The 25991-nt window shown below is 37.7% G+C and overlaps 1 protein-coding gene across 1 annotated transcript; it reads right to left on the bottom strand.

Moving 5' to 3' along the window:
- Positions 1-25591, bottom strand: CAMSAP1 (calmodulin regulated spectrin-associated protein 1). Its single transcript, XM_009892265.1, has 17 exons — positions 25429-25591; positions 15284-15546; positions 14932-15093; positions 14033-14113; positions 9325-9466; positions 8221-8360; positions 8023-8119; positions 7415-7592; positions 6594-6688; positions 5696-5780; positions 2889-5325; positions 2192-2328; positions 1896-2104; positions 1707-1809; positions 1239-1354; positions 872-990; positions 1-523 (listed from the first exon to the last, which is right to left on the bottom strand). The coding sequence occupies exons 1-17, from the start codon at positions 25589-25591 to the stop codon at positions 221-223; spliced, it is 4830 nt and encodes a 1609-aa protein (XP_009890567.1). The 3' UTR covers positions 1-220.
- Between the last annotated feature and the right edge of the window lie 400 nt (positions 25592-25991).

Genomic DNA, 25991 nt, shown 5'->3' with positions numbered 1-25991 from the left:
CACAGTAGTTAGCATTGGGTGTAACAGCAGATTTATTATCCATAAAAAACACTGGCAACGTTCCTTCATTCTTAATAACCTGCATCCATGGTTTCTGTTTAGAAGCTTCTTAAAAAATGTTTATGGTTCTGCACATCTCATACCAAACTGGAGGAAAATGGTAAACATGTCTTCTTTCGATGCAATCCCATTCAGCAATCTTCTCCCCAAGAGCTCAGTGTCATTTGCGAGTCTGAGTCTTCTTTGGCACTGCAGGTCGCTTGGCTTGCCACAAGTGGTTATGAATAGTAAGAGCATCCACGCTGACAGACATGGTTTTGGCTGGAATCACGTTAAATTGTTTTCTGTCCGAACTGTACTTATAAAGTTTGTCAATCATTTTCTTGGTGATGCTCTTTGGCCCTGTTCCAGTCAGCTTGTAGATTTCTTCAGTGTCAGGATAGTAGCAATAAAGTGCTCTAAACTGGCAGCCAGCATCACGGAACAAAATGATGTAGTGGTTGGCATCACATTTTTCTAGTTCCTGCATTAAAAATAAAGAAACAAACAGATACATAGATCATTCACGGTGAAAAATCTGACATTATGCCAAGCTTTAAGCTTTCACATATAGCTAAATACACGTTAAAAGTTTTTTGAAACACTAGATTGGTAACTGTGATTTGCAGTCCTTCTGTAAACTTACGAGTTTACTCTTAATACAGGATTGTGTTTTCCACAAGCACGTACAGTCAGGGGAAGTAAAGGATTCTCAATACAGGAACATTTTAGGCAATGGCAATCACTGCAATGCATCAGTGGGATTATGAAATGAGCATTACAGATATGTTTTAGTGTGAGTGCATTAATGATTTTGTATTTTAACGTTTACCTCTAATATTGAATTCTTATGCGGTTCATTCACTTTTCCAGCAAGACAGCAATGAGATATAGCATTGTGAATAATAGGTTTGTTTGATTTGCTGCTGGGTTCCTTAAATAATTTTGGACCTAAGGAAAAAAAAAAAAGTAAAAATTATTTGCCCCACATTTATGAACATTAAGATTTTCGTTCATCAAAGTGAAAAAAAACCCAACCCTTAACTATTTTTCTACAGTAACTTACTTTCAGAGCTATTCAACAGAACAAAATATACCTGACAACTTCTCAAAAATAACAATGTGTCACATCAAATATACCACAGCTTTTTATGACCTGCTATTCATAACAAAAGCTCAAACAGAAACAAAATAGTCACCTGTGTATTCTGCCACTGAAGCAATAGAAGATGCTGTCGAAGCGTTCTCCCAATCTCTCTCTGTGTTTCTGCTAGGATTTCTGCTCAGGATTGGTAAGGACTCCATTGACTCAACTCTGTTGAGGGAAAAATAAAGAATTTTTAAAAAGATATGCCAAGATTTTGGGTTTTTTCCCCTCCAATCTTAAATAAATTCACCAGTCACTGACCCTGAATGGACCAGGCTATTGACGCCTTTTCCTCACCCAAAACAGTCAGATTCTCCCTGCTAGATTATCAAAGCAAAATTCTATTATTGCTTTGGGAGAAAACAAAACAAAGTTGCAAGTTTGTACAGAACATCAGCGTTGGCAGCCACGTAAAACAGAAGATGAATTCACTAGTTACTATTGTGCCTCTATGTGAACTGAAGCAAACAATACTGAATCCCAACGCTATTTCAAAAATTCAAAGTAAGCTTATCTCTACCTCTGAGACGGCGTGCCACCAGAGTGTACGCTTTCAGGTTCAGTTGTTGCTGCTGAGGCCAAAGAAAGACTGGAACCAGACTGAGCACTGCTCAAATTATCAGCTACAAAATAAAAGAGAAAACATGAAACACATTTTGTTAAAGCAGATTTGTAGACTCAGTGTGAGCGTACAAATCAAAATTCTTACGTGTGGAAGAACACTTTGTGCCTGAATCACTGTAAGATTCTTCACGATGGACCGACTTCGGCCTGGGTTTTTTGGGCTTTGATTTGGGCTTTCCGAGCCCTTGCTCCTCCAAAATTTGCTGCTGTTTTTTCCTTAGATATTCCTGCTTGATAAGCTCTCTTCGAGCCTTCTCCTCTTCTTTCCGTATTCGGTCCTCCTCAGCTTTGCGACTGAAAAGCAAACACAACATTATATTCAACGTATAACGTTCCTCACTGTAAAGATAAAAAGAAGCATTCTTTTCCACACATTATTACCGAGCTTCGTCTCTTTTTTGTTCAACTTCAGCCTCCAACTGCTGTTTCCGAATCCGAGCCTCCTCAGCTTTGCGCTGCTGTTTTAAAAGGAACGCTGCACGTTTTTTCGCAAGCTCATCTTCTGCTTTCTGTTCATCCTGCAAAATGCATACAGGTATAAAGTTTTAAAGAATAAAAGAAAATATATTAAGCTGGACATCACAAGATTGCTGAGGATTCCAGGAAGATTTTAGGAAAACACAAGCTATTACTTTTGGAAATCTTTATGTTTTTAGAATAGATGAGTGCAAATCAGAACTGTATTGAACTTTTATTGCTCAAGAATAACTTAACATATGAAATTGTGCCTGTGAAACAATAATTTCTTCCCATTGCATTCTGTGATTCTTTCATGGTAAGTATTTACAACATGTTTGTCTGTTTCTCAGACAGAAAAAAAAAACAAACAGAAAGAGAAGAAAAGCAAGGTTAATCCTGCTTCCTAGTAAAGTTAACATATGAAATCCTGGTGCTTGCTAAGTCAAAAAGTTTTTTCTCCACAAGCAATTCTTTTCCAATGCAGTTTGTTAAAATCCTAATACTGCAACCAGAACATTCTGCTTTCCACCAGAAGATTGAATAATGAAGTGAAAAAAAAGAGTTCTAATGCTGCACAAATGCGTAACGATAACCAAATACACAAGGGTAATATATTTACCTTGAAGAAAAAACCCACACCAGACTTCTGATCACCTTCACTAATTATATCCGTAGAGCTATCCTGGTTTTCAAGTTCTCCTTCATCTGGAGCTTTTAAGTCAGACAAGTCCACTTCAATGAGATTAGCCTTGCTTCTCAGTGGCTCATCCACTGGGACATTTTCTTTTCCTGAGCCATCAGAAGAATTCAACCCCGTTTCCTTGAAGCTGTTATTCACCTCTTTGCTCATTTCTGAAATAATATTTGCATCTTTGGAGGTGGAGAGAACAAGTGCCCGCTGATTGCTCTCATCGTGAAGTCTATAGGTATCAAAGAAACACTTTTCTTGAGAACCACTTCCATGATCAGGACTATTTTCCAAGCCGATTTCTGTCGGTGTCTTTGACAAGCTATTGGATGGAAATGGTCTTAAATGTGGTAAGGTTTCTAGACTCGGTGTGGGGGTTTTAACACGTGCTGAATTTTGTTGTCTGTCTTTAGGGACTTTCAGATCAGCTGGTCTTCCTGATCGAGGACTCCTGCCTTGACCAAATCGAGGTGGTTTACGAAGACTGTTCATTCCAGTTGGAGATAGCGGCTCAACAAAATGAATTGATGGTTTTACCTTTTGGTCCTGAGAGTTACTTCTGGTTCCTGGTGATGGCACTGATGGAGATTTCATAAGTAGTTCCTGTTGCTGAGAAATCTTTAGTATAGCCTGCTGAAGTGTACTGATTGTTTCATTTAGTTTTTCAATAGAAAGATCACATTCATTTATATCCACTTCAGTAACATTGTCTTCTAGGAGGGCAACAGAAATAATTTTACTTTTTTCCAAATCATGTATAGCAGTAGAGTCTTTCGGTTTATGTTGCTCAGCAAAAGCTAGGCTTTCTTGCATTTTTACTTTTGTTACTTCTTGTGAATCATTAAGCATTTCTTCTCTCTCCTCCTCTTTCACAAGAAACTCCTCGGACTTGGAGCCCAAAGAAACTTCATCCAAATCTTCACCGTTGTGCCGAGAATATTCTTTTGCAAAATGTTCTGGTTTAAGTGGTTGCGGAACATCAGGAGATTTCCCTTTTTTAACAACATGCAGGAAAGCAGCCTTGCCCAATTTTAGTCGCTGCCTCGCTGATAAGGCTTCCATCTTCTTCTTCTGAGCTTCTATGGCTCTTCGTTTCTCTTCCAACTGCATATGAAGCTGTACCAATTCAGAAGCTAAAAGATTAACATTATCTTTATTTTGTCTGTTGGGGCTTTGTTCTCGCTTTTGTTTCCATGTGGTCATTGGTGCTGGGCAGCTTTCTGATCCATCTGGTGTGGTCTTCTGGGAACTACTTGTGCTGGACTTTGTTTCATAGCTATTAAGTCTCTGAAGCTTTCGTTCTGCGAAATTGGTCATTCGGACACTCCCACTAGTCATAGACACACTGCTAACTTGAGAAATAGTACTCAAACATGGGCTGGAACGTCCACTAGCATCATCCTTATCCTCATGTTCTTTTACCTTCATATCTTCTTGCAATTTTGCAGATTCTTCCTCGCCAATGTATTTAGCAACTATAGGATGGTCATCTATGACTAACAAATCCTGTTCAGTGTCTTCTATGTCTAAGAGATCTGAATCAGAGTCCTGCCTCAACATGGTCCATGTGGTATCTGGAACATGCGAATTGAGACTTTTCGCGTAACTCACATTGACTTTACTTGCTATGTCATCATCAGATTTAGCAGCATGAAGAAAAAATCCTCCAGCAGATAGCTCCTGAGTGGAAGGATCTAAACTGCTACTAGCCAAAGGTCTGGAAGCTTCTAAACCTGCCTCCACCAGTGCCATAGAATCTGCAGCACTAGGATCTGCAACTGGAGTGAAATCAGAACTAGAAATTGGAGTAAAAGTCCTATTGAGGTCATGCTCACCATGACTGCTATTTGTTTTCTTGCGGATCAAAGGCAAGTGTCCTTCATTTAATCTCTTTGTTATAAAACTCCTTTGTTTCCCCTCCCCACATTCATCCTCTTTATTGATTATCTGTTTTTCCTTTGCTGGTTTTAGAATAGCAGGCATTAAAGGCTCCAAGTAAAAACTGTCTGGTTTGCTTTCTGAAGTCTCGCTATTTGTTTTCGGAGACCACGCAGTTGCAACTATGCTGGGCACCCTGGCTGATGCGTTCTGCAATTCAAGATCACCACGGTTTGGCCTTTCTTCAGATCTGATTATTGCAATAAGTTCTTCATCTTCATCCTCGATTTCAACATTGTTCAGCAAGCTCTTCCCATTAGTTTTCATTGATGGAGGATGGGGCTGATTTTTTGGAGTTACATTAACAATGTTTGAAGCAAGACTGTCTTTGCTGATCGATCTAGCCAGACTAATGCTATCACCAGACCCAGGGTCCACATCACTGCTGGCAGAATGATGAAGAGCAAATGGTGTCGGCTGAGACAGAGGCCTAGAAAAGATAAGAACAGTCCACTGACACTTAAGCACAAAAAGTTACAATCTGTTGAACTACAGACCATGACACAGACAGCTAAAATTTTTGCTCTATTTGAAAAAAGTATCCTATACCAAAAGTAACCAGCAATACTAAATAGCAACTTCAGAAACTTAAACTTTCAACAGTGCTTACAAAAATCATGTTTAAAGTATTTTCAACTGCAACCCTAAAATCGGTCATCTCTGAAAATGTACATTAGAAGAAAACAAAATTAAATGACTCTCGGTCCAGTTCTAAGGAAGCGACACCACATTACTACCATGAAGTTGTCCCAGTATCCTTTCCTTAAAGAGTACTGTAACACTTAAAATGCATCCGTTACCTGGGTTTCCTCTCTGGCCACGCAAGAACTGAACCTCGTGGCTGCCCATCAACACGGGTCAGAGAATTGGAACGATGCCGATGACCTGAAATATTTTTTAAATTGTTAATGGTTTAGAAGTCGTCTTTAAACTAGCACTTTTACTTTACTTAATAGCAAACATAATAAACTTTCACCAAGAGATGGCAGCAGAAAATAGATTTGCTGAAATATTAACCAAAGACAGACTGACAATCAAAGCCTGAAAAAATTACAATGAAAAGTGACCACATATACATATCTGACTTTTGGATTTCCAAACATGAAACTGTTCAATTTGCTTTCCCCATCAGTCCCCACAACCAAAAGAAAAGAAAAGAAAAGAAAAAAAAAAAGTCCTCACTGCCTAAGCAGTTGGAATGTTTGGTAGGTACCTTAGCTGATAAAAGAAAAGAAATTCTGAGCATTGCTGCGTAAGTATAAAAATTAGGTTTTCAGTAATTAAAAAAATGTTTAGGCAAAATATGCCATGCCAAGTACTAGAGTGAATTTGTCACTCTGGACGACAATCTTACTTCCCAAGACTTTTGCTAATATTAGGAACATTTGACAAGTAGCTTTTCCCTTTCTTTTCAGAGTTGACATTATTAGTCTTAATTTCTTGCCCTTGAGATTCTGAGAAACAAGCTCATTTGGGAGAGAAAAAAAAATTTTAAATCCAGCAGCTTTCTTAAAAGATCTTTAAAGTCTTTTAGTGCAAACAAAGATGATTTACTCAAACTAAACATGCTTACCACTTTGCTGACCGCAGTTTAATTCAATTTTAGATCGTTCACATATATGAACTTATATCTTTATTCATTACTGTATGACATTGATGGTCATTGCCTGTTGAAATGCAAATTCAAGGTTGACTTACCAGGGCTGTCTTCTCCCTGCAAAGATTTTTGTTGCTTTTGTCTCAAAGGGAGCAGTGGGTGGGAAGGGCTAAAGGCAGGGCTTCCTCCTTTGCCACTAATTTAGAAAAGCAAAAATTTATTACTACCAGAATTTTTGTCTATAATGAAATTATATAGTTGTGAAGTTACACTGGTAATAGTTACCCCTGTCTTCTTTAAAACACAACAATATATCATTAACCTTAGTGTTAAAGAAGTTACTTAAAGAGGAAAAAAAAGGATTTCACGTGTAACAATACAAAACTAAACCTACTACCCGAAATCAAACTGTTTCCAAATACAGCAGATTTGAAATGTAGCTTACATAAATAATACATTACTGACAAAGTAAAGGCTTAAATAACTTAATTGGCTGTCATTAAACTTAGGTCAGCCTTGTCATTAACCTTCTTGTATATTACATCCTACTTAGGTTTGTTTTCATATCACCATTTATAGAATAGGGCTCGTACAGATGAACTGCTCGAACAATTTCCACATTTCGCATTTGTTTCAAAATAGAAGTTAAGACTAACTTCTTCTGTCATGACAGAACTTCATGGTTCTTCTGGTGACATTTACTGGTGGGGTTTATTTGCATTTGCCAAACAAAGATCAAACATAACAGTGCAAAGTGTTTCACTGAACTCAAGAATCGAGAATATTTTAGAGACCGACTGCACGCAACTCAAATTCACTCAGTTTGCAGCAGAATCAGAACAGTTCGCAGCAGAAATTCCTAGATTATCCAAATGCAAGTATAAATTGAAGACTAGTCTAAACAACACAAAACCAGACTTACAGATAGTCAGGCTCCTCAGGGTGCAGGTAGTATCTACTGCAAGCTTCGGGGCCTGTCTGAGCCGAGGGCTGCAAGTCTGCTGGACTTGTACTAGCAGGGCTAGCCATGAAACTCCGCTTAGTCGCATTGGAAATGGGAACGGGTGGACGACTGCTCTTCTGCTGCAACACTGTTTTAACTGTGCGTATATTTATAACATTAACACAACTTATACTAGCCATTACAATGACAAGACAGGAAAGGAAGTTCTCACATCGCAGTACATTAGAACGAAAACTTTATGACACAACACTAAAATGAAATCTTACATACTGGTCTTTATTTAAAATATCTATCTTATGGTGACCTTAATGGAAAGAAAGCTACAAGTAAACAATTAGTGGTTTCAGGGAAAAAAAAAAATCACTTATCTTATTCAAAAAATTAGAACTCAAGTGGAACTAGGACTAATGTTCCTTCCATTTTTACTGCGTCCAAAGATCCCCAGCAAGCTGAAACTTTGGGTAGAAACAAAACTCCAAAGGAAACACTACTGGGCAACAGCTTCATTGTAATGTAATTATTTTTTTAAATGACACGATAACATTTATCACAAGTTAAAAACTTACCATCTTTTATTTCCTGAATATCTCTTGGTTGTACAAAGTCTGGTTTGACATTCTCAAACCACCAGAAGAGTTCCGCAATGAATACCATGACGTTAGGCTAAAATGGGAAAAAAGAAAAAAACACACACCTCACAATAACAGAACACTATGATTTACCCACATTTTATTTAAAAACATAACCTTCATTACGTTTCTTACCTTTAAAACCAAAGGAGCATATAACATGTCCTCCAACGTGAGGTAAAAGCATTTGTTTAGATATTCATTTGAAAATTCTCTCAAAAGTTGAATATTATAGAGGCTGTCGGCAATTGATGTTACCTCCTTCAGACAAATATCTAGAAAGGTGAGAAAGACAAGTAACTTACGACGCTATTCGACTGTACTAACCTTCCACCCACAACTAACAGAAACGCTACATACAGGAACTTCACAGACTGCTTATACACCATTACTTAATATTTATTGGCTACCAGTGACATTTCTCTACCTGTTAAATACCAGAGGGATAGGAAAAGAAGGAAGAAAAACACAGATAAAAGAGTATCAATTTTGTGTTAATTTTAGAATCCATATAGGATTCTGCCTATCACAGCAACAGAAAAGTTAAGCAGGCTACAAAGAACACACATAATGACAAAATACAAAAGCAATTAAAAACAGACATTGTGATTTGCAAATAATAAAAGGTTACTCCTAGGATTCACAGTGCTGGTTCCTTCTGAAAACATTCAGGAGCTCTGCAAGGTACAACATATCTGAGAATTTAAAAACCAATACAAAATGTTGATTTGTAGAAGTTAAATGCAACAAGGACACTGAATTATTAAGAAAAACATTTTCTGGGAAAGAGAACTCATGTTTGCAATGCTGAAGAGTGACAACCCCTGAAGAATGGGAAAAACTATTTTAAACTCTAGATTTTAAAATGTCAAATTATGTCCTCCTACAGAAGAACATGAAAATTATCAGCTAACAGTAGTGGACGTGTATTCCTTTTTTATAGTCTTTTAAAACCAAGCTCAGTTATTTGAGCAATGAAAGCCATATCATCTAGATCTATAAAAGAAAGGATTATTTTGTAGCTCATAATATACAGACCAGAGCCTTCGAAATACAGCAAGTAAAAAAAACAAAAGCAAAGAGAGGTTACTTTTTAAAGACACCGATGCAGATTCCATATGTGATCTGACTCTAACTGCCTGTAGCACTGTACCTATTAATGTGTTGCATTTTTATTTGTATTTCTAGTTCAACTTTCAAAGATTGAAGAAGTTTTTTTTAGAAACCTGTATTACATACCATCTAGTTTCATTTGCTCTGGACAATAATAGTGTATCACAGCTAGAAGAGCAGCACCATCGCTACCATCCTTCATCAAATCTTCAAGCAAAGGAAAGTAAGGTAATTGCCTGCTTGAAAGATGGTCTCTTCGGTAACGCACCTAACAACAGAAAACAAGGGTTCACATGATGCTAACAAAAAGAAAAAAAAAAAAGAAAAAAAGAAGGATTTTTTGTTAAGCACTGAAAACTCTTTACGGTGGATCCTTTACAGCATTCTGCTCTGAGTCAAAAACAATTTACAAGGTTATACTTTTCTCTCAACAGAAGCCAATTCTGAAAAATATGGTGCTCCCCTTTTAATCATTCTCCTCACATCTGGATGCAATCCGTGCTGCTGAATTCCTATCTTCGTTCACACATTTTAACTTATTACAAGCAATTTAAGTCAAAAACCTTCCACACAGATGCATGAATGCAGCAGATCCAAAGAAAGAGACACAGATACCTACATGAAAACACTTAAAGCTTGGGAATAACAAAACACAGCAAAAAACAAAAAAAAAAATCAGATGAGCTAGCGATTTCTGATACATTACCTACATCCACAGACTTGCCATCATGTCCGCAGACAGCAAACTTCTCTCAGAGAGATTCAGAACTGTGTATGTCTGGCAAGCCAGTATACAATACTAATGTCGTGCAAAAGAAAAAAAAACATGGCCTTTTCCAAAAATGGTCAGCAAGAGGAGCAAGTAGGCCTTTCAAATCAATGGCAAAACTCTCCTTGATTTCACCAGGGATCAATATCAAACTCTTCTGCAAATCACCCTCTAGCCCTCACGCAATTTGGAGCATAGCTGAAGAGTAGCTAAAGCCAGTCAATGAAAGACCAAATCTTGGTGTTGCTTCTTGCAGTTTTTGCAATAAAAGTTTTAGTGTTATTTCCTAAGCATCTGCATGCCAGCTAGCCTACAAGGCTGTACCTAAGTTTGAGCAGAAATGCGATCGGGCAAGCAAAAGAACAACACAGTGCAGAGCCTAGCAGAAATACCTTTCAGTGCTGGAGCAAGGTTCCTTTTACACTTTAGCACATTACTATCACTTAGCATGTAACAAACTATCGACTGATGTACTGGCCTAACATGCAGATATGCAGAGAATGTATTCAATCATCAGAGGAAAGTTGGATTTTACCAATGGTATCATACATTTTCCAAGACAACCTGAGAAAGCTCTCTACATGAACACACACATACTCATACATGTCAATTTAGGATGGCACAGGCTGAGAAAAAATCTGTTCAACGGAATGAAGATCACTTACAATCAGAGTGATAAGAACCCGTTTCATTTATTTATTTTGCACAAATATAAAAATGCTATGTTAAGTTTCTCTGGCAAAGGCAAGTAACTAAAAGCTATGTCTATACGCTAATGCTATTCTTCCTGTCCTTTTACCAGGTGCAAATTATTTTTTCCCCAGCCTGGAGCACTCCACAAATATGTAATGGAATGTGAATCATACTGTACCACACGAGCATATTCCACTGGTTCCAGCATGCAGTGCGATATGGCATGCATCAGATCAGGCTTACACAAAAAGAAATAGTGAGATATAGAACGGTGATTATTCAAACAAGAAACAAATGAAATGCATTAGCAACATCCATTATGCACTGGAAATGTGGTCGTTAAGTCTGGTAAAATAAGTATACACACTAAGGTGAACTGGTTAGCTTAAAAGGTTCATCATTTACCCGCTTAGTCGAACTAAACACATTAAAGACAAACTTCAGAAATTTCTTTTAAAACTTTAATTCCTCCTGTATGTAAAGTAGATACAAGTATTTCCTTTCCAATAGGCTTAAATGGAATTTAAGCCAACTACAGTCAATACTGAAAACTAAAATCTCTAAGAATTCCTTGTTTATTTTAGCATTGGTGAAAAGCCACGAATTTATCATCAAGGAGGTTTTTTATGGACTTAATTTAATTCCTTATCTTTTGCTCAAATATTATTCTCTATATGCCAGTCTTTAATACTGAAAATTCTGAATTCTTTCTTATATTCTAAGTAGAGTTTTGTGGTTTGTTCCCCCCACATACATAAAATGAATGACATTTGTATGTATTAAAGTGCAGAAATGGGTGCTACTGATATAGAGGTAACTCTATATATTAAAAAAAAAAAAAAATCACAAAAGAAAAAAGAAATACAGGACTGATACAGTGTGACAATTACTATGGAGACTGCAAAATCTGCCAGTAAACCAGTATAACCTAGGTGGTACTGGACTAGCAATGGGATAACCTCTATTTGCTCCTTCCTTTACCACCAACTTGCTCAATGACATCCTGCAAGTCAATTCCATTCCTGTACTTTCTTCTACTGTCACCCAGCTGTCTCTTTAAACAAAACATAAACCTGCTCAGCTTCCTCGAAAGGCTATCAAATGTATGCCTCAAATACAGATGCGACCTTTAAACACACTAGAATGTAAGCGATAAGCACTACGTCAATACTTCATTACGTACTGGCACAGGTCATTAAATGAGCCTGGAAGACAGGGCTGAGTCACAGATTTTATCAGCCTGCAGGTCGCCATCCGAATTGCCTTTATTTCAGATATTCAAACTTTTTCCTGTGGTCCATATGTTTGGTTCAAACAAATAAAGGATTATGAGTGGGACTGAGCTCTCTGAGCAGGCAGAGACTGCGTACAGGTGACTGCCTGATCGTGCCTGCCTTTTCAAGTGCACTGCGCTCTTTGGAATTTGCAACCAAGACAACAGCTCCCATCTTCCCAGAGAGAAAATGAAAACCACCAAATCCAGGAGAAAGTGTATCAAGGCTAAGGAAAGCAAAACAAACAAACAAAGATCTCTGCAAGTTGAAATAAAACCAGGAAACTCAGGCAAACAACAGCAGGTTTGTATACTAGAAGTACAGGGTTGTTTGGGTTTTTTTTGTTTTTTTTTTTTTTTTTTTTTTTTTTAATATAGTGGAATTGATATTCCATTTTCACACTTCACCATAAAGAAAATAAGTATTTTGTTCTGATACGTAAACTGTCTTTCCTCCCACTATGCCAGCTTCAGCCTCATTAATTTAGCATACAATTCCAGCAACTGTCCTAACAGGTGCAAACTGGTTTGCCAAATCTTCTAACCCCATCTCAATGAATAACGGTGCTCTGGTTTTGACAGATTTACAAACCTGTGCAATAGCAGGCACAAGAGCGGTGCAAGAGCATTATTTAATGACTTACTGCAAACATCTGGGTATCTTAACTATGGATTCAAAGATTAAGCAACCATTTAAACCGACCAGCTTTTATATCACCTTAGTGCTGTGATCAATTGCCTACTTACAACAAAAATAGTAAACACAACCATTTCAACTGTTGTTAATTTTCTAGGTTTTTTGCTGCTACTCCATACCCCTCACTCCTGCACTGTGGAAATAATTTTGAAATGCTGTAAAGTGATTATGCTATATGCTGTACAGTATGCAAAAATCATGTAATGAAAACTAAGCCTGATGACCCAAAAGCTTACACAGGTGTGGTTTTGTGTTGTTTTTGTTTTTTTTATCCTAAGACCATCTAAGAAGCATTGTAATGGAAGCAAACACTCTGAAGAAATTTAAAAAGCCATGATTTTGTGGATGACAACTGGTGTAAAAGTAGTTCACTTACAGGTACTAATTTCCAATACCATTTGGAAGGAGACTGCTCAGGAAGCAAGGAAAGGAACGTAGGAATAGGAAAGGAACATCAGCAATGCAAGTTAAAAGCAGTAATACTTAAATGCACTTCAGCAATAAACACTTTCATATTTTAGAGGGGTTGCAGCCTAGAAATTTAGATTTAAAAATATTGAAATGGGACCCAAAAGTCACCACAGAGTCAAATAGTTAAAGAGATCCTTCAGACCACACATCAACTTGTGAATTAAACAGCTCTTTAGCCCCTTATCATTGAGGCATATTATTTTACACAAAAAGCACATAAAAAACCTTTGCCACTAACATGAAAGTTAAACAACTGTGCCTTGTTCATATGTCACACTTTTATCCCCTTTGCACAGCAATGCCGATTTGGGGAAAGAACATATAATTTTTTCTTAAGGCTTCATCAAATCATAAATTGGGAGCTCAGGTAGCTGATGTACATTATATTTGAGAAAGATCTATTTTACATTCTCCGGAAATGAAAGTGTACTATATTTTGCAATGTTAGTGCATTGTGATATAATTTCAAGGGAAAAAGGTGGAAGAAAACTACAAACACACACATATAACATTTGAATGCCAAGAGTATGCTTACTAGATAGAACTTGAATAAGCCTCTGAATATACATCAGACAATTAACCCATGCAAAATGAATATGCCTCAAGAGCTTTCAAAATATATAATATATATTTTGTGCTGTGAAAGTTGAGTCATATTTACCCATACAAAGTTGATACAAGTTATTTTAAGTTGAAACAAGTTATTTTAGTCCAACTGAAACTTAAAGGCATGTCAGAAGATACCAGTGGGCTTGAAAGGTAAGGAAGGGCACCAATGATAAGACACAAAAAATTGCATGCACAAAATCTCAGGAGTTTTGAGGACTGGATGCCTCACATTTCTCTGACAACGAAAATTCCAAGATGTTTATATTGAAATCCATTAATCATCAATACACAAAAATCACAACTGAAGACAAGTTTGTTTTACCTTTTGGTGTCCTGGACTTTCCATCAGTTGCTGTTTTAATTTAATCTCTTTCTCTGTTATCTCTCTCATTTTAAGGTTCACCTAAAAGGGCATAGCATAGAAGAGATATTAAAATACATCTCAATATGTTTCCACAAGGCAAGTTTTCTTCTTCCTCCCCTTACTTAATGGGCACAGAATAATGTGTTACAACAGTTTTCAAGAACAACTATCTTATCAGCAATAGCTATAACCACAACAAGGGAATGCCAGGTTTGCAAAGGAGATGTTCTTTTTGGAATGCGACTCTGTTGTCACTCAAAAGGGTTTCAGTAACTTAAACTCTACCCTTTGAAAAGTTTCGGTATTTCTGTTAACTGCATTCAAGCTGGTCAGAATTAAGTCTATCCCATTATTGAACATGAAACAATGATTCACCTAAAAAAAACCCCACCACCCTCACGGCAGCTTGTCTGAAAATAACGAACCTGATTTCCACAGTTTTCCTAATTTAGTTCTTAATTATCTTCTTTATTTTAAAATTTGCCTTGAAAAATTTACCAGCTTTATTACAGCATCCCTAAGAAAAATAAATTGCTTGTCTGATTCTCTTACCCAATGCATATGGAAACCTTGGGAAGCCAAGCAAGAAGACGAAATTAGAATACGTTTCAGTAATAAGGGAATCAAATACCATTAATAACAACCTTTAGGAGGATATTATACCCAACCTCCAAAGGACTTGAGGTAACAAGTAACAACACAGTAATTAAAGCAGTTCTCTTCATCTGAAGAGGAAAAGATGATAGAAATGCACAGGTAAGAAAGGAGGAAGGGGAGAAGACACTCATCAGAACCTTTTTAAAAATCTGAAAAGTGACAATAAGAAAAAGGCACGCTTTTCTCAAAGTAAGTTTTACCTTGTTAATCCAGAAAACCATGGCATCCTCCAAATCATAGGGTAGTTCTTTTGAGGCACTGAATGTAGAGAAACGCTTGACACTAGCAACCACCTTTTCAATGCTGATCATTTCTACAGTATAGGCCATCATAAGAGCATCGATCATTGCCATATGAGAACTCTAAAAGAAAACAATGAGTATGGAAAAATAAAATCCTTTAAGAAAAAAAACACCTATACATTCTAACTGTATTTAAAATGAAAAATTCCTGAGGTTAGCGACCTAGAAATTAACAGCTCTTCATTCCTTTAACTATTTTAAATAGCGTTAAATAAAAAGAAGATCATTAGGTGGATTTAATTAAGCTAACCATTTTGATTGGTGCACAGCCCAGATCAGATTCAGACACAGGTGTATCATCACTCTCCATGACGTAAATCCCTTTTCGAGACAGAGCCTGGATCACCGACTGGTGTCCCTGCAGAGCAGCCACCTGATCCCCCTTCAGGATGAGGCTACAGACGCGGCAGTACAGCTCGCTGGAGAGCAGCAGCTTGATGACGGGTGGCTTAATATGTTCTTGTTCATATTGATCTATGTAAAATGGGTCCTTCAGCTCCTCAGGGACATTATCTGAAACAACGAAGAAAAGTTTCAACAAGTGGCGCCAGTAAGCAGCGACAGTTATAAACAAAAGTAAACAATTTTACTTTAATTCACAGAAAGCATATGAAAGAGCGACAAAAAAAATCAAGCACAAAAAATACTGAATGTAATTAAGTCTGCAGTTGCATACTGCAAATGGCTTTCAATAGGTCTTTGTGCTTACATTTTAATTAAGTAAAGCATACATAATTGGCTACTGCCAAATACGTACTTCAGTACAAATTCTACACGATACCAGTTAGCTCAAAAGATACAAGAGTCCCCTTAAGACAGCACTTCAACATGGACTAAAGTCCCACTGTCCTCTACGCATCTCTGTTTCCTTCAATAAGACCCACCTTAATCAGAATGATACTCTTCCACCTCTACTGATTAGTGCATATTATTAGTATTTTAATTTTATTTTGAAACAAAAATCATTTACTTAGATCACAGGCTAAAATGCTCTGTGTATCAGATGAGCAAAGTATATATATCTTCAAAGCAAAATTTATGGCTACTGCAAGCAATATCCCAAAATATCCGTGCACAGCAATTAAATAACTGCAACGCCCAGTCGCTAAGAGGGGCTGGCCAAACATTCTCAAATTGAAAAAGAAAACTAAGCCACATATTTCTTTGTTCTAAACTGTCAAAGTTCAGAGAAAGAGCAAAATATCTGACTAAAACCTTGAACATTTTACAAACGGTTTGCAAAACAATCGAGTCTCCAGTGAGCTGTGTTTTCGAAGACAAGAGTATTGAAGCTTCTCAGCCTTTAAATAAAAACAAAAGCTTATAAAGCAAAACCAACTCCACTTGGATTTGGATTCAACATGAATTTTAAACCAAGTCTAAAATTAACTTCTTTTGGAATGGCGCAGTTCCGCAAGTTGCCTTATTTTATCAAGCTGAACACAGATCCCGGGTGTAGTAATTCACATGCAAGTCAAAATTAACAGTATGGAAGACTTCATCCTCGCACACACCACTTCTTCCCCACCAGTTTCCAACCCTCATAAAGACCTCTGCTTTTGCTGTGAATCAGCACGGCCTCATCGCCGGCAGGAAAGAAAGGCACTAACACCAACAAATACTCTGATGACTCTAACCATGTCCAGGACATTTCAAATCCACCCGTTGCTAGCTGAAGCACTGCCAGCGTCAACGGCTGTAACACCACAACACAAAGCAAATGTCAAATGATTACAGCAGTTGAAAGTGGAAGGAAATGCTGTTGTAAGCAATAGTTTCTTGATATTATTGAAAAGACATAAAACAAGTTAAAAATGGATATATCCCCAAATAAATACTTCTACTCATATTCAATAATCAGACTAGAAGCTATTGATCTTTACGATAGCCTAGCAGTACCAACGAGGGTCTTCAACCCCAGGAAAAATACTTTTTAGCCTCAAGTGTATTGTCTTAATAGAAGCCTGACATTTCACAATTTTCAAACATAAAATTCTATCTTATGCTATCCAGTCACTTTGAAGATCTTCCCCCAAAGCCACTTCAACAGTTCATTCTAAATATGGACATCTACAGTTAAAAGAATTATTAATTTGGCAGCATATTTACTTTTCATTCAGCTCATTTCCAGAATAATTAAATTTCCCCATTCGAAAAAACTCCCACCCATAGCATATCTTTGAACTGCAAAATAAAACACAAAGTATTTGTATACTGCAGAGCACTTAATGTTCATAAAGAAGAGAAACTGAGACAGAATGTTATCAATTACATGACCCAGAAGTACATCTCACTTAAATAAAAATATGTAGTAAAGCAGAGTTGTAACAGCTCTAACAGCTACTCAGTTAGTCATACAGTACTGCCCCTATTTGTCAAAATGGAAAGCTTTTTGAAGTTCTTAAAAATTAAGATCACTGTTTTTTCTTTATGTGACATTGAATGCTGTGATGTACGGACTACATACTGAAGATGGTTGGAAGAGAACACAATAACACCCCACTGGCACTACAGAAGTAGCATTTGCTAATGTGGGTGTCCATTTTTAGTGAAGTAGATAATAAATTCAAATATTTTTAATCTTCTTAACATTAGTCAACCTGACCTAAAATCAAAGGCTGCTGAAAGCTAATTCCATTTAATGGTCATTGCCATTTCCAGAAGGAGAACTAGAGCTTCCATTTCTAAAGACCGGGGAAAGATCCAAACATCAAAATGTAAATTGGCTCACATAATTTTAGCTTCATTACAAGCAGCTACACCTTTAACAATCAAAGATACATTGCCTTTTACTAAAATTATTTCTGAAAAGAAATAATAGAATACCAGCTCATAAAATATCCGTGAAGAAGTACATTTCTGCTAAGAGCATTAGCACCACTCCAAGTTTTGAAGGCCTTTTTAAAAACAAAAACAAAAAAATATGCAAATTCAGAACGTCTGAAATCTGAAGTTCTTAGATGAGGGTTTTACTACGAACATCTGTCCTCCACCAGCTCCACAGACCCCCGCAGAGCCGGGTAACCCAGGAGACCGTCTGAAACCACACTGTGCGGAATGGCTGGACAAAGAACCCTGAACGTCCCCCCGCAGCCGGGCTGCTCCCCAGGCAGAGCACCGCCTCGGCACACAGCACTGTGGGGCTTTCTCCACGTCCCCTTCCACAAGGCAGGCTGCGATCGTCTTATAGACTGTAACTACAGAAAGCAAAAAGCATTCTTTTCAACACTAACAGACCCACAAGGGACACAATCTATTGCATCGGGGTCTTTACACAAATTATTGGAACAGACGCGACTGTTGGAACACTCACTATGCTCAGCTTCCTGCGCAACAGGGACAGTAAGACCTCCCACGTTAATTTTCATTTAAACTAGCATAATTTTAATGATTTTTAAAAGCCTTTTCTAGCAATAAATAGATTTAGTTCTTAGTCATGAGATTCCATGTCACAGAAATTTGATATATTTTTAAAAAGTACATACAACTTTTATCTTGGCTACTATTCTTTAGTCTGAACGTTCAGTCAAGAGACCTAAAATCTTTTTCTTCTATATCGAAGAACCCTCTAACTTCATGTTTCTGATCTCCATATAATTGCCTAAGGACTGAACGGATTTGGATTGACCAGAGCTGCAGATATGGAGGGGAGGGGGGGAGTAACTTCTAGTACCAGGATCAATAATTTGAATACTATCATAAGAACTTACTCATAAACATTAAAGCTCCCATAACAGCAACTTATTTCACTGTAAACACTTACCCAGTTTTACTTTCTGCATTAGTGTCTACAACACTTCTGTCAGCTAAAGCTGACTGTGACAGAAAGGAACAGTTTTGTAACTAATTTGATGTCCTCACTAAAGCCCCACAGAAATGTCAAGATATAAAAACCACATCAAGGCTCAAGAGCTGCAATATTAACTTTACTATTTAATTCAAATTTATTTCTTATTGGACATAATCGTACTATCTACATGGCAGGCACAAATAAATGGCAGGAAAAAAGGTAATGCAAGAAGGATGCTATATAAGTATAAACTCTGAGTTGAGAACCTTCCAGATACCATAGTTGCAGAAGTCCGGTACACAATGCAGTCATCTCAAACAGGGCAACACAACCTTCCTAGACAGCCACAGACACAAGTAGTGCTCTAATCCTGAGATATCTTCCATATTTGAAAGTTGCATCAGAAAGTACAACCTAAGAGACCTATCTAATTATTCTTATCTCCAGCATAATGCCACATAAACCACTTGCAGCACCAAGGACTGCTCGTTCTCCAAAACCCCGTGAAAAATGTCAAAATTCACGCATTGCCAAAAATCTCAGAAATACATTTTCAATTTTAGAATAATTATACACCATCAGAGTTAACCCAATGCTAATTTAAATAACACACTATGGATACGCAAGCAGCCACCGGTATTACGGATAGCTTTTCTCCCCAGTTTTTATGGACCTGGGAAACTCCAAACATGTCATATGCTTTTTGCTTGCCTCACTACAGAATGCGTCAATGCTCTTTTTGGAGCCTTTGTCCCAGCCTTTCCAAGTCCCAGTTTCTATAAGCATATTTTTCTACACCTTACTTTCATGACCTATAACTGAACTCAGATGTTAGAAAATTTCTGTTCATTAAAACATGTATTTTTACACATTTATACTCTGGAATTTGGAAAAAATCAGCATGAAAAATTAACTTCTGAGCAATTAACGTCTAAGCTATAGCTACAAAAATTCCCACTTGAGCAGTTTAACAAATCATACCAAAGCAAACCAAAAACAATTAAACTATGTCTTTTTTTTTTTTTCTTATAAAAAGGTCTCCAATAACAACTTAATTCCAAAAGGAACTCACTTTCATGTTACTATTGCGTGTTATCGAAAAGGTTGCAAATGCCTTCTGTTTTCCCTAATGTGCTGAGTCGTCACCCCAGGAAAACGTTAGCATCAACTTCAACGCAGGCTTTATAGTTGCCAGTTTTGGACAAACTGAGGTGTTCAAAAGACATAAAGCTTAAAAACTACCAGTGTTTTTATAGTCACTTAAAAACAACGGCACATAACCTGATAATCACATCTGTGAAGGCATCCATCATTAATTCAGTTCGTCTTAAGTTTTCTATCAAGAACTGTCAAAGAATTTACCGTGCTACACTCAATATCAGAGTTGACTGGATCTCTTTCCCACATGGATTTTATGTACATTTTATACCACGCTACTTAGTTGCATGCAGTCAGCTTATTATAGAGCAAATATTCTCATTTTTGCTGTTTCTCACACTTATAAAAACAAAGTAATAACATACTTCTTTCAAGTTTCAGCAGCATAGACTCTGAAGTGTTCTTGCCCCACTGAGCCCACTGGAGAGACCTCTACCAGCTATTTTTCTAAGAGATAAAGGACTCGAAAATAAACTACTGTAATTTCTCATGAAGCAATTCTTTAGGTCTGTGCCATCATATCAATGAGTTCTAATCTCTCAAAAAAATGTCAGTTCCGAGTGTAAATCATTGTGTACAACATAGTTTACAGGATTATAAAAATAACTTCACTTGTAACAACCACCAGAGAGACCATTACTGCCAGACCCTCCTCTCCTCGCTTTAGGGTAGGGACCATCATTTCACTTACAAAAACCTGTTCAAAGATGACTACCTAATTATTATTTGATAAAGAAAAATAGAGCAATCTGAACAAATTTGACTTATCCCTTGAACTGGAGAAGTGGATACACCCCAGATCTTATTTTACCTCCAGAAGCACGAAGAACTGGTTTCACACGGAAAGAGAGCCAAAGCATCATGGTAAACAGAACGAAGCTTATTCAAATTCTGAGTAGGATTTCATTAGTATCAGTATCTGTTCCCAGAATTATTTAGCACTGTATGGACATCCTCTAAGCTGCAGATAAGGAGCAGAAGCTACACATTCTCAGCAGCTAAGACCACCTGCATTATAATAAAAACATTTTTTGTTGGTTCTCATTACAGAACGGTATTATAAACTCCATAAGTGATCTGCAATATTATGCATGGAAATTTACATACAACGGGGAGGAAAAAAACAAGCTACAGACTTTGTACACTGCTGGTGAGAGTGACCGCACTCTCATTATCATATCTTTTGATCAAGCATAAAGCCACAAGCCTGGATGAAGCAGAAGAGACAAAACAATAATTACAGAATTCTTCACCTCTGTAAACTTCACACAAGTAACATTCAGTGTTTATGAAACAGGCATTACTAAAGAAACAAACGTTTAACTATTGAATATTTGCAAAACACAACAGCTTTCTTAAAAATATTTTTATTACGGACCTGAGAAGAAAGCTGACAAGGAAGACAAGCAAGGAACCCAGGGATTTAGGCAACTTAGCCCAGGAAACATGCTCACACTGCCTCTACCAACCAGTAACTGCGGGTAGCTACTACAGTACTGTAAAACCTTATTTAACAGGTAAGTATCAAGTACTTCAAAGACCAAAAAAAGCCACAACTTGGATTTCCCCTCCAATGCATTATATTAGCGCCTGGCTCTCCTGCCTCTATCTTGCCAAAGGTCTCAGGCTAATGTTAGCACTAAGTCTGGAAAATATGTAAAGCTCCCAGCCCTAATAAATAAGTAAAACCCACCAAGATCATCTTGAAAAATCTGAATTTTACAAACTGTTTTAAAGAAGCAACAACATTTGTTATTGAAAGGGCTGCAAACAACCCACTTGCTCGCAGCAAGCTGCAACTCTGAAAAACTTCCATATACTCCTTCCATTATCTAAATTTTAACATTATAACCGTGATGATGGAAAACATAATTGCTACACATAAATTAAGGCTGCACTAACTAAATCTGCTGAGAAATCAAAATTTTTCATTGTCACTGTCTATTTTCCCAAGCTGTACCAAATGAAAATGTACTAGTTGTGTTCATTCTGACTGCTGCTGCTCAGAGCCCGAGGGGACAGTGGCGCTGAAGGACCGGGTCCCCTTCCCTCTGCTCAGCCTCAAGCATGGCGTGGCTCCGTTACTGCCTGGCAATCTGGTTCATTCTGCCGACTGTGAAAAAGTGCTCTCTCCCACGGACAGCTTGCCAAGCCTCTCTAAACCTCCCACACTCGCCTCCTGTGAATCAAAGTTCGACAAACTCAGCGGCTCCCTTGCTCCTCGGCCACTTAAACGTTATGAATTGTGTTTTCACACTGCCAGTAGAATTCCTTAAAGTGCACATTTGGTTCTAATCAAAGTTGGCTGATGAGAAAGATAATTCTGTTCTAATCAAATTCCATCCCCTCAAACTACTGTCTCAGCTAAACGGACTTTATAATCTCTCAAGTGTATAGAGGGTTTCCAGATGTTTGTGCACAGACTTTCAGAGTGATCCATGACAGTACTCCCAGATTCATTTGGGGAGACGGATGACACTCTATGGAGAAACACTTTCCTTCACAACATCCTCCCCCTCTGTCTTCTGGAATTTGGACAAACAGTTGTAAGACCTCCCTCTGGAGTCCATCTGTGACAACCAGGCAGCCACCACAGACAGGAGGTGCTACGAGCTTCCAGAAACAAACCATTCAGCCCAATTCCTATGCAAGGAAAGGGGCTGTCTCTCTAGTGGTATTTGTGTTGAAGAGACAAGGTAGCTGTGCTCAGCTGTTTGGCTACCAAAATTCGCTTTTCGTGGCCAGAAGGCAAATAAGGAGGAATGCATCAGCAAATGAAACACAGCCCAAACTAGGACTTCAACTTCAAATTACGCGTCATGCATGCTCTCAGTAATTTGTACTTGTGAAAAAAATGAAAGGATAAAGAATTTTCCTGCTTAAATGCCAGCTTAGATGTGGAGAATTCAAATATCCTGTAACAGTAACTATAAAGTACAGTTTCAGGTAAAACCTGCAGCGATGAATGACTTTTAGTAACAGTCTACACTAGAATCAAACTCCTGTTCGTGACCATTCCCACACTTCGGCATGAGCGTAGCCTTACTCAGATGAATATTAAATCCAGGATATGCACCAGCATTTGAAAGATTAAGGCACAAAATTATGTCTATTCATACATGTCAATTCCAAATCTAACATTTCAGAAAAACATTCTTTACTTAGTCACTTCAAGGCAGTTATGGAAACCCTATTAGATAAGAATTACTTTAGAACACAAGACAGTGTTTTAATATTATAAAGAGAAGCAATTTTTTTTTCCACCAAATTGACCAGAACTAAGTCTAAAATAACAAAAAAGCACACCCCCCGCAACTTCCATCTGCCTTGTGTGATTTTATATAACAAATTCACAATTGCTTGGTAGCTGCCCAAGATGCACTGAACAACATCCAATATCTTAACACAGAAAGAAAACCCTGAGAGACGACAAGTAATGTATTAAATTCAAATATTATTCAAAACGATAATCACATAGAAAATTTTTTTCAAACCCATCTCTCTATGAATTAAAGAGGCTTATACATTTCTAAGTATTTTGCAATGTTATTCCAGAAGTAATGGTTACTGTGTGACAACGCCTTGCAGGAGCCATTTCAAAAACTAAATTTCCATGGGCCATGGTCCTGCAAAGATACACACACAGAGAAAAACTTACGCACTGAAGCTGACCAACAACGCAACACCAAAAGCTCCAGCAAAAATATTTTTTCCTACTGTTCATGGCACTTCTATTAAAATGTAATCTGAACAAGTCTAAATACAAGCAGAAAAACCAGCAAATGCTGCTACAGCCTTCTCTACGCTGGAGATCACATCATCATCACTATGAAAGGTGGGTTTCTTTTCCAAAATTTTTAGTCAAAAGAAAACCAAATACTTATTCAATGTAAGGCCACACTGTCAAGTAAACAGAGACCTGCTGTTAACCAGCTATCTGGTCAAAGATGTACAGACACAACCCTGAGTTCTGGAGCCCTAGAAGACACTACTAAGAAACATGAGGCCATAAAGCTTCTCTGCAGGGTAGGAGCCATGCCAGTCAATTCTAATTTAGGATTAGTTTTCTTTCGAAACAAAGTCATAATATAAATAGTGCATCTCCGTGTCTGGAATACCCATTTTATCTCTGAACACTAAAAAGTCTTCAGGAAACATTACAACAATTCCAGCAACTGAAATATTTTTACATGAGGAATGTTCTTTTAAGTTATCAATGTTTTACTAACACCCTTCCAAAATTCCCACATTTTTTTAAACGTCATCTGATAAATAGGGGTTTTTTTTGTCTCTCGTTGCTTGTAATGAAAAATCTTCACTAATATTAAACATTATAAAACCATGATTTTCTGTTTTCCTCATGATCATTAAGATGACGAGAACACTGACAGATCTGGAAATACTAAAAAAAGAAAAATAATTTAGAAAAATATTCCAACAAAGATTAATATTTAACTGCAGGAATGGACTGCTCTTCTTCAGCCTTGTCACAAAGTAAGCTAGTGCTAATCCATTAAGCATATTATGAGTTTGGCGAATTAGACTTAGATTAACAGGGCTACCTCATTTTCCAAAACAAGATTCTGTACGTGGTTTTATTATACATTTTATTCTGATTTAAAAAAGAAAAAAAACAACAACATAAGTATTCCATCATATTTCTTCATAATGAAGCTACTTAAACTCAAGATGTACCTAGTAACAGTAATTCAGAACAGAAAGAGAGATCTAGTTCAAAACAAAAAAGCAAATTTTAATAGATGTCAGGAACATACTGTACAAGTGATACTCCAAGAATCTTTATTTTTCCATGTTTGATTGTAAAGGTTTATGACAACATAAGGGAAAGAAGGACTCCTCTATCACCTGTATCTTGCTGTTCAATGTCACAGAACACAGACAAACTGTACCTGTTCATTCAGCATTTCTTTTATATAAAAGAATGTTGGTGGTCATAAATGGCTTACTTTTTCGTTCATTTTGAAACCAAAACTGTAATCTGACAAAAAAAAAAAAAAAGTCCTAACTGAGAATACAAAGGGTATGTAGGTCCTAGCATCTGTTGGCCAAGACGACTAGACAAGGAAGCACACTAAAGCCTTCACAGTCTGGAGGGACTTGGGGCCTGCAAGCAGTGACATACTGCTGTGGAGCGAAGCCTACTTAGCTAAAATGAGGATTAAAACATTTTGAGGTATGCCTTCTTCACAAGCACAATCTGTGAGCGTTCACCATTAGATCTGCTGATTCAGGGCATCTCATATAGTTCCATTATTCCTGTCGAAGGTATCAGGAAACACGTAATATTACAAGAAAACAGACTGTCCCATTATTGATATTTAAAACAAAGGTGATTTAAGCCCAATTTTACCACTTCTAGAATGGCAGGGGGGACAGAAAAAGCAAGAACAAAACCAAGAATGACTTCCTGATAAAAGTGATCTTACCTATTCCGTAGGCCTTAGCACAGATCCATTGTAGATTAGCAGCTATTTTTGCTCTGGCTGAATCGTAGAGCTCCAAAGGGACAATCTCAACTGCACTATCTGTCAGGGCATCCATTTTTCTTCTGGTACTATCTCCACCCACACAAACATCAACGTCCACCATCTAAAACAAAAACAAAAGAACAGCGGACTCTTACACAGGCAATCGCTCCCACTGCATTTGTAAAACCGCACAGGGGAGGAGTTGGCTGAAGGGATGGCCAGCGTGCATTATACCGGGCACAATACGGCAGGCTGGACACCACAGGCCCAACATCCTTCAGGATTTTAATTGGAAGGGTTTATTTAGCAATTTAAAATCCACTCGGAAATCAAAACACACCCGAGCCCGCAGCGAGCATCCCTTTTATTGTGAGCCGCGGATCTGCCCAGAGAAAGCCCTTTGCCGATGCTACGGGCTGGGCTAGCGGAAGAAGAAAGGAGCAGCCCCATCACCTGCCCGACCGCTGGAATAAAGGCAGGCTGGGGCGCTCCCTCCCCTCCCCTCCCTCCCCGCAGCCCCC

This window comes from Charadrius vociferus, unplaced genomic scaffold (genome assembly GCF_000708025.1).
Source record: "Charadrius vociferus isolate BGI_N301 unplaced genomic scaffold, ASM70802v2 scaffold549, whole genome shotgun sequence".
In the NCBI taxonomy this organism is placed as follows: domain Eukaryota; kingdom Metazoa; phylum Chordata; class Aves; order Charadriiformes; family Charadriidae; genus Charadrius; species Charadrius vociferus.
This window is presented reverse-complemented; position numbering and strand designations above follow the sequence as displayed.

Coding starts and splice junctions, on each gene's coding strand:
- CAMSAP1 (XM_009892265.1), bottom strand. CDS start 25,591: ATGGTGGACGTTGATGTTTGTGTGGGTGGAGATAGTACCAGAAGAAAA. Junction 15,547..25,428: donor TGCTAAGGCCTACGGAATAG/GTAAGATCACTT, acceptor TCGTTGTTTCAG/ATAATGTCCCTGAGGAGCTG. Junction 7,593..8,022: donor TATTCAGGAAATAAAAGATG/GTAAGTTTTTAA, acceptor ATATACGCACAG/TTAAAACAGTGTTGCAGCAG.